Source organism: Calliphora vicina, chromosome 1 (assembly GCF_958450345.1).
Source record: "Calliphora vicina chromosome 1, idCalVici1.1, whole genome shotgun sequence".
NCBI classification, from domain to species: domain Eukaryota; kingdom Metazoa; phylum Arthropoda; class Insecta; order Diptera; family Calliphoridae; genus Calliphora; species Calliphora vicina.
In genome coordinates, this window is record NC_088780.1 from 156,729,470 (window position 1) to 156,741,288 (window position 11,819).

The window sequence follows — 11,819 nt, forward strand, 5'->3', positions numbered from 1 at the left end:
TGTTGCGAGTTAGGCTTATATAAAACTACTTTGTGCTGAATTTGGTTTGAATATCAATATAAATAAGATATTTATAAGAGCTTAATTATTTTCAGATAGGGCAATCGTATGGGGGCTAGGAGAAATAATGCACCGATTCCAACAAAATTCAATAAGCTCCATCCTTGGGACAATAAGAAAGCTTGAGCAAAATTTTGTTGAATTATCTTTGAAATTGCGACCTGTACTTTGATTACAAGGTTTACATGGACGGATGGACGGACATCCCTTAATCGACTCAGAAAGTGATTCTGAGCAGATATAATTAAGGTGGCTGTTGGGACAATATTTTAGCACGTTACAAACATCAGCACTAACTCAATATACCCTCCCCACTATGGTGGTGTACGGTATAATAAAGAGGAAGGTGGTGAGAAGAGGAGAAGTGACGGGTACTTTGCCACTCCGTGAAGATTCCCGTATCTGGCTTGAGTAGCCAATTGCTAGTACTAATGAAGGCATTGATACATTGTATCATCCTAATGCCGTGCAATGAAAAAGAAGATGAAAAATGGTCTCATCCTCCTCTTCCTTTTGACAACTTCTACAGAAGTCGTTAAAGGGCAGTCCAAGTGTGCTCGCATGGTTGCCAAAAATGCAGTGTCCGGTTATCACCACATGTCATTTTCATGGTTGTTCATAGAAATCTTGTAATTGCTATAAAATTCGGTAGAAATAAGTTCAGTAAAAACAAACATAAGACATTCTACCGAGAATAACAATACAGTCAATTATTAGTCCATTATATTTCAGTATAGTAATAATCATGGATGCATGTTTGTGTAAGATTCGACACAGATCTCAGAATGAAGTAGAGGGAATATCAAAATAATGATCCTTTCTGTAACAGTTTTTCGTTATTAACCAAAGATTAGCTTCTACATCTTCTCTAAAATCATAAAATTCTCTTTTTCAATAGACGCAGTTATGGTCATCACCATCGCTCCGAGTACAATGCAAAATTACAACAATTAAGAGATGAACTCAATCGACCAGTGGGCAAATCTAGACAAACAAAAAAGTTACAGCAGCAAAATCATCACATCGAAACTAATGTATTTTACAATGAAAAATTTAACAATTTCAGCGAAGTAGAAAATGATACATCCAACAATGAAATGAGATATTCCAAAATGCCGGAAAACTTTAATGATGAAGACTATGATAGGCCAGTGGACATAGTGCCTGCCTATGAAGCCGAACAGGAAGAGGAGTAGGTTACATATTTTCTCCAAAAAACATTCAATTTTAATTTCAGTGTTCTTACAGTGAATTTAGTTTTGTACGCGAACACAGACGCCTGCCAAGAGCTGTAACGGCGAAAAAAGAACGTGTCTGGGATTATGGTGTTATACCCTATGAAATCGATGGTAATTTTAGTGGTCTGCATAAGGCTCTGTTTAAACAAGCCATGCGACATTGGGAGAACTCGACTTGTATTAAGTTTGTGGAACGAGAGCCAGAAAATCATCCCAATTACATTGTTTTCACTATACGTGGCTGTGGGTAAGTAACAATGTGTAAATTTACCACTATCTACATGTAATTCTACACTCTATCTATACATATGTATAAAGTGTGTGAGTTCTTGTATGTGTTCGTTATCAAATTTACACTCCATTTAAAGTGTTGGACAATGGCATTTCAATACAATTTACCAATTTTATGTTTCTGTTACATTATTTTGTTTGTTTTTTTTTTTGGTTGCTTGTTTTAATTTTTGGGAAATTCTTTTGTGTAAATGTTTACAGTTGCTGTTCGTTTGTTGGCAAGCGTGGCAATGGTCCACAGGCCATTTCGATTGGCCGCAATTGTGATAAGTTTGGCATTGTTGTTCATGAATTGGGCCATGTTGTTGGCTTTTGGCACGAACACACCCGTCCAGATCGCGGCAACCATGTTATCATTGAACACAACAACATCATGAAGGGACAGGATTACAACTTTAATAAATTAACACCAGACGAAGTCGATTCACTGGGCATGGCTTATGATTATGATTCGATTATGCACTATGCACGCAACACCTTCTCCAAGGGCACCTACCTAGACACCATACTGCCCATCGAAGTGAAGGGCAAGAAGAGGCCAGAAATTGGACAACGTTTGCGTTTGAGTGCGGGCGATATTTCCCAGGCTAATTTATTGTATAGATGTCCTAAATGTGGTCGCACATTCCAAGAGAATGCAGGCATATTTGCCAGTCCTTCGTACTATACAGCCGGAGCTCTAACCAATGAAACCGAACATTGTGAGTGGCGTATAACGGCCACACATGGCGAAAGAGTGGTTTTGAAATTGGAAAATTTGGTATGTAAATAGTCAATTAATTGTTTTTAATTACACTCCCTTACACATAGACTAATACTAAACTTATACGTAGTGGACATTAACACTTACTAACAAACTTGCAACAACGTATGATTTTCACAGTATTTTTTTTTCTTTCTATTTTATTCCTTCTATTTCGTAGAATATTTTCAAATCGCTAAACTGCCAATCAGATTATTTGGAAATTCGTGATGGCTATTGGCACAAATCTCCATTGATTGCTCGTTTTTGTGGCAAAGTTAGTACTGAAATTCTAACAACCGTTTCCAGCCGCATGCTGTTGACTTATGTAAATACTCATCGTACCGAGGGTCATCGTGGTTTTAAAGCTGAATTTGAGGGTAAGAATAACAATTGCAGCAGTAAATGCAGCTACAATAAAAGAAAATCCAGAGTAATGGAAGTTTTTCTACAAAAAAAAAAGAAGTTTTACTTTGTAAAGCATTAGAGGGATTTTCCTTTAAAGCTTAACATTTTGTGATGATGGAAATATCAACATTGGAGGGAAAGAAAATAAATTAAACATGTTAAGGTGTTGTTAGACTTTATTTAAGTCGAGGATGAAATGGGTATAAAAATAGTAAGTAGTTGCAAGGTGCTATATATTAAGCATAATGTGGATGAGGCATTAACTACTAAAATAATCCATAGAAATACGATATGTTGAGTAAACTTTTACTATGTTTTGAGGAAGGACCAATTAAACAGTTGATTTTTTTTTTCTAATTATCGTTGAGACTTCACAATGTGTTTCAGTTATAGCTATTGATGACTGATTTTGGCTTTTAGAGGCCAATAATCTAAAAAAGGTCACTAGCATCGCTGAAAAAGCTTGGTAGTGAAAGAGAATGATCTTCTGAAACTTGAATATGTTCCAATAATATTTCCAAAATAATAAATGCGAATTAGCCCTCATAGTTCATGAATCTATCAGCTGGTCATCGTTGCCTGAAAGATCCAACTGTGTTTTGCAACACTTTTGATACAAATTTAGAAAGTATTTACATGATCTAAACGATACTGATCTTACTCTCTCGATTTTCTCTGATCTTTGAGGTACTATGATGATAACTGTTTTCCTATTTCATAGAATCTCTACTTTCCACTTTTTGGAGCTTGTCCCACATTTACTTCTATTCACCATTGTTAAATACATTTATCTCAAAAGTACAGATATTCTATAAATAGTTATGAAAATAAAAACGTTTATAAGTTGGTGCTGATTCTACTAAGAAGCAGTGATGATAAATATTTCGTTATTAGAACAAATTTAGCCAAATTTCTGTTTATACATTGTTCCTGATGACTGGTAAACCTTACGTTGCTCAAGATCTTGACAGCACTGATACCACTACTGCAATTCATATCCGATCTTCGATGTATAATGATGATAAATACTTCGTTATTTGGAAAAATCTCGTCTAGTTTCTTTTTGACGGGTATACCAAACTTCTCCTTCCTGAAGTTGATCATAATTTTTCTTGGATTTACACTTTCGGAAGTACAGATGAGCCAAAATTGTGGTCTGTTTAATATGTAAAATGCACTATAACTGGAACGACTTTTCGAAGCCACTGGCGATATTAATGGGTCATTGAGTGATCGGTAAGCAAACCAGCAGACTTCCTTTCAATAGTTATTGTCGTAGTTGATGAGTCCGCGAATAGGAGGTAACACTTTTTACCTTCTCCGTGAATGTCCTTCTGTGCGAGCATATGTAAAATGATCGCAATTCAGCTTGGAACTACTAAACGTGAAATCTTTAGACAATATATTCAGAAGGCTGATAATAGATGCTAAATGGAAACATGAAGACTACCACAAATTTGTGATCAGTTAAATATGTGAATCGCGCTATAAACGTAACCGGAAGGAATTGCGGTGTTAACGGATCATTGAGTGATCGGTTGACTTTCTTTCAACAGTATTTGCCGCAGCAGTTGCGAGCGCGGAAAAGAGGTAACTAATTTTAACCTTCTCTGTGAATGTGCGGCTCTTCATTTGTTGAGACATATTACATTTCAGAGCGAACATATGCTGAACGATCTAACTGAAGTATCGGAAACCAGACTGTGAGACCTTATTCAGATATCCAGAAAGCGACTGGTTAAATCTAGTACTCTTTTCACTAGCATCTAGTTCAACGTTCTCATTGAGTGGTGTGGTCTTGTCATATCGATTCTAGGTTATTGCTGTCGGACTGCGATCACCACATAAACCAAACAACGATCTTGTCTACGCATACAATTCTGAACACTCTTAAACGTTAATCAGATTTGCTAGAAACTGTTTTCATTATTTAGTCACTGATTCAGTAAAACCGATTAAACGTTTATCTAAAAAGTTTCTATAAAAATAACTCAGTTATTGTTCGTTTTACTGAATCAGGAGATTAGTTACCACATGAAAAACTTATAGCCATTGAAAATTCTAAACCATTCAATCCTATTAATTATAAAAACACAACTTTTGAACTTCAAACACTCCAAATTTATTTATTTTTTCCAGTTGTTTTTTCGAATTGTTATTTTCAATTTTTTTTTTAAATTTAAAAAAAAAATTTTAATTTTTTTAAATTTTTTTGGTGAAAAAAAAATTCGGGTTAAAATTTTCTTTTTCCTATTTTGACCCATTGTAGGTCCAACTTAGACGTCGTGGAAATATCTATCATTAGATATCCATATTGTCTATATTAATGACTTAGTAATCAAGATATATGTAGGTAAAAAATAGGTCCAGGTTGTCATGGCTCTTTCCTCATATATCATCCATTTGTGGACCGATTTTGCTGATTTTAAATAAGGAAACTTCTCGAAAGCATGTCTGACAGAATTATAGTTTTGGATCCCGAAGATATCTGGGGTCTTCAGAAAATTTGTTGAAATCAATTTTCAGACGGACATTGCTTAATCGACTCCGCTATTTATAAGGATCCACAATACTTTATAGGCATTATACATTTCTCACGAAGGTAAAGGGTATAAAAATAAAGTATCAAATGAAGTTAAATCGAACGGTTCTGTAGGTCAATTTATGAATCCATTAACGCTCATTAAGGGTGATAGTGTGAGATATTTTAAAAATCTCACTCTATCACCTTGTCATTTATCTCTGGAGCAATGTTATATTAAGAAGTTTAAGTCCAAACTAAGTTTTTTTGTGGAAGTGAATAACAAATTTATATCAAACAAAATTTCTCTTTTGCAGTCGTTTGCGGTGGAGAACTTTCTATAGATGATTCCGAGGGACGTTTAGAGTCACCCAACTACCCTTTAGACTATCTACCCAATAAGGAGTGCGTATGGAAAATAACCGTGCCCAAAGGTTACCAAGTTGCCTTGAAGTTCCAATCCTTCGAAGTGGAAAATCATGATAGTTGTGTATATGATTTTGTGGAAGTCAGAGATGGACCCAGTCAAGAATCACCGCTAATAGGAGTATTTTGTGGTTACAAGCCACCACCCAATATGAAGTAAGTTAAAAATAAAAACCTTATTCTCAGTTTGCATATAACTAAAACAAATATTTTATGTTTACTAGATCTACAGGTGACACCATGTTTGTTAAATTTGTCTCCGATACCTCAGTGCAAAAGCCCGGCTTCTCGGCCACTTTCATGAAGGAAGTCGATGAGTGCGAAACCCAAAATCATGGCTGTGAACACGAGTGCATTAACACTTTGGGTGGCTATGAATGCAGCTGTCATATTGGCTATGAATTGCACAGCGATAAGAAACACTGTGAAGATGCCTGTGGTGGTGTTATAGAATATCCAAATGGCACCATTACCTCACCCTCTTTCCCCGATACCTATCCTGTATTAAAAGACTGTATATGGGAAATAATAGCTCAACCTAAACACAAAATCTCTTTGAATTTTACCCATTTCGATTTAGAGGGTGCTACCCATCACCAGTCGGAATGTGGTTATGACAAGGTGACCATTTATTCGAAAATGAGTGAGAATCGTTTGAAAAAGATAGGCACTTATTGTGGCAGTTCCATACCACCCACGGCCACCTCGGAGGGTAATGCTTTGAGGGTGGAATTCCATTCGGATAAATCGATACAACGGTCTGGTTTTGCTGCGGTTTTCTTTACCGATATTGACGAGTGTTCTATTAATAATGGTGGCTGTCAGCATGAGTGCCGTAATACGATTGGCTCGTATATTTGTTCCTGTCACAATGGTTATTCGTTGCATGAAAATGGCCATGACTGCAAGGAGGGAGAGTGTAAACATGAGATTTCAGCACCCTTTGGTACTATTTACAGTCCCAATTATCCAGATTTGTATCCACCCAATGCGGATTGTGTTTGGCATTTCTCAACTACTCCGGGACATCGTATTAAATTGATATTCAATGAGTTTAAGGTGGAATCGCATCAGGTGAGAATTTGTTGAAGAGAGAGAGATGCTATTTAATATGTTACTTTAAAGAGAGCATAATTAGTCACACCAAATGGAAATTTTAAGTTTCTGCTGACATTTTTAACAGAAAAACCTTGATCTCATCACAAAATTTAACAAAAATCATTAAATTTGTTAATAATACTTCAAAACCTTTGAAATTTCATAACTATTGACAAACTGCTAAATTTGTGGTTTTGAAATATACAATTATCTACTGGGATATATTTTCTTAAATTCGGATTAAGTGATTTATTTTAAAATGTTTCGTTTCTTTTTAGGAATGTTCCTACGACAATGTTGCCATATATGATGGTGATTCCGAAAGTAGTTCCATTTTAGGACGTTTTTGTGGCGAAAAGATTCCATATCCTATATCTTCATCGACAAATCAACTATATATGGTTCTCAAGACAGACAAGAATAAACAGCATAGTGGTTTTACAGCCGTACATTCGACATGTAAGTTTACACTTTGAATTCAAATGATATGGGTTAGAGCCTTTGCTAATTTTAAATTGAAATACTGATGTAATTGTTTGAAATGTGACTGTAATATAAGAAGATTGTGTAATTGTTGCCTTAAAGAATACTGTCGTTAGAAGGCATCTTGAATAAATTGTGTTATTCCGGAGCTTGAACACTGTTTTGCACAAGAGAGACTGAATGGTTTCGTTTTCAATTTTAATAGTGATCTGAATTTAATTTAACTTGTTATATCCTTCGTGAGAAGGGTATACATAAGTTTGTCATTCCGTTTGTAATTTCTACTTTTTTCATTTCCGACCCTATAAAGTAAATATATTCTGGATCCTTATAGATAGCGGAGTCGATTAAGCCATGTCCGTCCGTCTGTCTGTCCGTCTGTCTGTTGAAATCAATTTTCTGAAGACCCCAGATATCTTCTGGATCCAAATCTTCAATAATTCTGTCAGACATGCTTTCGAGAATGTTGCTATTTAAAATCAGCAAAATCGGTCCACAAATGGCTGAGATATGAGGAAAAAACCAAGACAACCTCGATTTTTGACCTATATCTGGATTACTAAGACATTAATATAGACTATATGGATATCTAATGATAGATATTTCAAAGACATTTGCAACGACGTATATAAGACCATAGTAAGTTGGACCTACAATGGGTCAAAATCGGAAAAAAAATTTTAACCCAAATTTTTTTTTCACAAAAAAAAAAATTGAAAAAACAAAAAAAAAATTTTTAAATTTAAAAAAATAAATTTAAATCTAAAAAAAAAAAATTTTAAATTTAAAATAACAATCGAAAAAATTTTTTTTCCAAAAAATGAAAAAAACAACTGGAAAAAAAATTAAATTTTGTTTACCTTAAAATATTTAAAATTTTGAAGTATAATTTGGTGAAGGGTATATAAGATTCGGCACAGCCGAATATAGCACTCTTACTTGTTTTCAATTTAAATGTTGTTTTGTCTTTCAAGTGAAGTGCTATTATCTGATATACTAACTATTGTTTGCTCCAATCAAGTATAAAAACAATTAAGAGAGCTATATTCGGCTGTGCCGAATCTTATATGCCCTTCACCAAATTATACTTAAAAATATATTTTTTTTAAATATTTTTATTTAAACAAAATCAAAATTTTTTTTTAATGGTTTAAAATTTTTTTTTCCAAATGTTTAATTTTTTTAAAAAAAGTTTTTTCAAAATTTTTTTTTTAAATTTTTTTAATTAATTTTTTTGGAAAAAGAATTTATGACAAAAGAAAAATTTTTGATGAAAAAAAAATTTGGGTTGAAAAATATTTTTTCCCGATTTTGACCTATTGTATGTCCAACTTACTATGGTCTTATATACGTCGTTGCAAAGGTCTTTGAAATATCTATCATTAGACATCCATATTGTCTATATTAATGACTTAGTAATCCAGATATAGGTCAAAAATCGAGGTTGTCCTGTTTTTTTCCTCATATCTCAGCCATTTGTGGACCGATTTTGCTGATTTTAAATAGGAAACTTCTCGAAAGAATGTCTGACAGAATTATTGAAGATTTGGATCCCGAAGATATCTTGGGTTTTCAGAAAATTGATTTCAACAGACGGACATGGCTTAATCGACTACTTATACTTTTACACACTTTATAATGGACGAGTATACACTGGTAATACAGTTGATGTTACTTTAACAGCGGCTATCTTAAACTGACTACCGACTCCAACCTCTGCCACTATTTATACACAGCGCCATCTTCCTTCCAGTAGCTTCATGAAAGTAACATTTCTACAATGATTAACTCAAAGCTTTTATTCAATGATGTATGATCCACGGTTATGTTAATTGCTGTTAATCGGCCTGTAAACAACATTGTCCACAATTAGAAATCTCCAGAAATATAAATGTTGAGAAACTTGAATCATTACCGTTATATTTGAATTCAAATACAATTTCGTAACAATATTATAAAATAACTAATTTAAGTATATAATTAAATCTGGCCCAAATTCAATTGTAATAATTTTAGAATACATTGAAAAGTAAATTTTTGCAGACACAGAGGAGTTTTCTGGACCGCTACGTCCTTCTTCAGCATCCACATTTTTTTGATAAATAGTTTTCAAGAATTATTATCTGTACTGGTTCCTATTTACTGACACAATGAGTTAAAACGAAACTTAAAAATTTACTTTTCAATGTACAGAGAAAAAATTATATTTCAATTCAAACATTTATCCCATATTGAACTGGTTTCAATTATTTCATAATTAAATCAAGTATTCATTTGAATTTGATTATTTTGACAATTTAATATACAATTTTCGTTATTGGTTGAATTTCAAAAACAAAAATTATTGAATAGATAATTTTCGTAATTAAACCACAAAAAATAACAAAAATGTGTTTTCAATTACGAAAATTATCTATTCAATAATTTTTGTATTTGAAATTCAACCAATAAATTCAACCTATAACGAAAATTGTGTATTCAATTGTCAAAATAATCAAATTCAAAACTCAAAATTCAATAGCAAATATCAAGAAATTTTGTTTTTGAGCAAATGAATACTTGATTTAATTATGAAATAATTGAAACCAGTTCAATATTCAGTGTATTCTTCTGAAATTATTACAATTGAGCTTCAGGTAGATTAAATTAATCCATTAATAAGATCATCCAATAAATATAAAATATATATATGTATTAAAATATAAAAATTTGCAATTAAAAAGAAATATATTTCGAAGTTTAAAATTGTCTCCAAATTTCTCTTTTAGCTTGCGGTGGTTACTTACGTGCCACAAATCAAGTGCAGCAATTCTACTCACACTCTCGGTTCGGCAATCACAACTATGATACCAATATGGATTGTGAATGGACAATACAGGCGCCACCTAGTAGCAATGTACAATTGATATTCCTGACATTCGACTTGGAGAACAGTGAAAATTGTACGTACGATTATGTGCAAGTGTTTTCGGGCATGGAGGATACAAGTGGACCCATGTATGGACAATATTGTGGCAACATAGTAAGTTCATCATCACTCTCTTAAATTCGCTAAAAACTAAATTTACAATTTTTTGTTTTTTAAATCCACAGATACCTCAGGACATTATCTCTCTAACTGATTCCCTGCTGGTGCGTTTCAAAACCGATAGCACTATAATAATGAAGGGCTTTTCGGCCTCTTATGTGGCCGTTGATCCCTTTGAAAATAGTGATGAAGATCCCACATCTTATAGTTCGGAGATGGTGACACCATTTCCAGGTTCCTTAAAATCTATATACAAAGAAGAGGAATCCCAGGAGACCGATGATTACAATGATTTCAATGAAAATCAATTAGTTATTAATAGTCCATATTATACTCGCAATCGATATCAAAATAGATATTAAACCAAAATTTTTCTTTAAACGTACACTTAGAGAAAAATCAAATGAACACGTAAACCAAATAACAATTTGACAATATAATTGACTTTTTTTTAAAAAGAAATATTACTTTTTTGTTTAAAATTTATATTAAAAAAATAAGAAAGAAACAAAATCATACGTATAAAATTATATCATTATTAAACACTTAAGCATATCAGAACAAAAAAAAACTTTCACAAAGACTAACTGGCAAACAGCTAATACAAGGCAGCAGTTTTGGAACTTCTCTATTGTCTATGATATGAATGAAGAATTTAAAATGTAATGAAAATGTGTTGCTAAAACGAGTATATATTTATGAATATATATGTATCAAATTAATACGATTTACTTAATGACAAGAAAAAAAAACAAAACAACAACTTTTTATTTTTAATTTAGTTTTACTATATTACAATTAGATGAGTTTTATTTTAAGTTTTAGATGGTAATTTTTAAATCTATATTATAATTAACTAAATAAATAAATAATTAATTGTAAAGTAGTTATAGACTGAGAAAAGATAACACACACGAACAAAATACACAATTTTTTTATTAAAGAACAAATTTTTTTTTTATATTTTTTTATTATTTTCTTGCCTGTCATATAATTCCATTCCAATCGAAAGTGGAATTTCAATTCTGCAGAAAAAGTAAAACATTTACATATTTCCGAATGAAACCACTTTCAGTTTTCAAAGTGGAATTGATATTTTATTGTAATTATTTGTTCTCATAAAACTTTTAATTTCTGTACCAAAAACTTCACTTTTGTTTTAATATAAAAACGCTGTGAAATTAATATCAGAAATACAGAATTATTAAATATGTTTTGAATTAATAAATACACGGAATCTAAAAAACATAAAGCAAAATCTACCGGAACAAAAACTACGAACGGCAGCACGCCGGCTGAGCCGATCCGTCGATAAATTTTAAAATCATCCGCCGCCAAAATTTTTTCAGCTTAAGTCGATTTTCAAGCCGATTTAAACTGAAAAACGTTTTTCATAAACGTTCCTTTTTAAATTTCATAAAATGTTCGGAATTTCACTTTTTTAATTTTTTACAATTTGAGTAATTACTCTTTTGTCGGCAGACAACCGACTTAAGTTCATAAAAATCGGCAAAAAAAATATAT

General features: G+C 32.5%; 1 protein-coding gene across 1 annotated transcript in view; it reads left to right on the top strand.

The window, feature by feature from the left end:
* tok (tolkin) overlaps positions 1 to 11,245 on the top strand; it is a 99,192-nt gene extending 87,947 nt beyond the window's left edge. The window contains exons 5-13 of the mRNA XM_065516352.1: positions 959 to 1,252; positions 1,309 to 1,545; positions 1,791 to 2,349; positions 2,513 to 2,711; positions 5,578 to 5,842; positions 5,911 to 6,760; positions 7,063 to 7,243; positions 10,036 to 10,289; positions 10,361 to 11,245. Of these exons, the coding sequence (XP_065372424.1) occupies positions 959 to 1,252; positions 1,309 to 1,545; positions 1,791 to 2,349; positions 2,513 to 2,711; positions 5,578 to 5,842; positions 5,911 to 6,760; positions 7,063 to 7,243; positions 10,036 to 10,289; positions 10,361 to 10,657 (3,136 nt within the window). The 3' untranslated portion in view covers positions 10,658 to 11,245. The remainder of the gene's footprint in view (positions 1 to 958; positions 1,253 to 1,308; positions 1,546 to 1,790; positions 2,350 to 2,512; positions 2,712 to 5,577; positions 5,843 to 5,910; positions 6,761 to 7,062; positions 7,244 to 10,035; positions 10,290 to 10,360) is intronic.
* Positions 11,246 to 11,819: the final 574 nt, after the last annotated feature.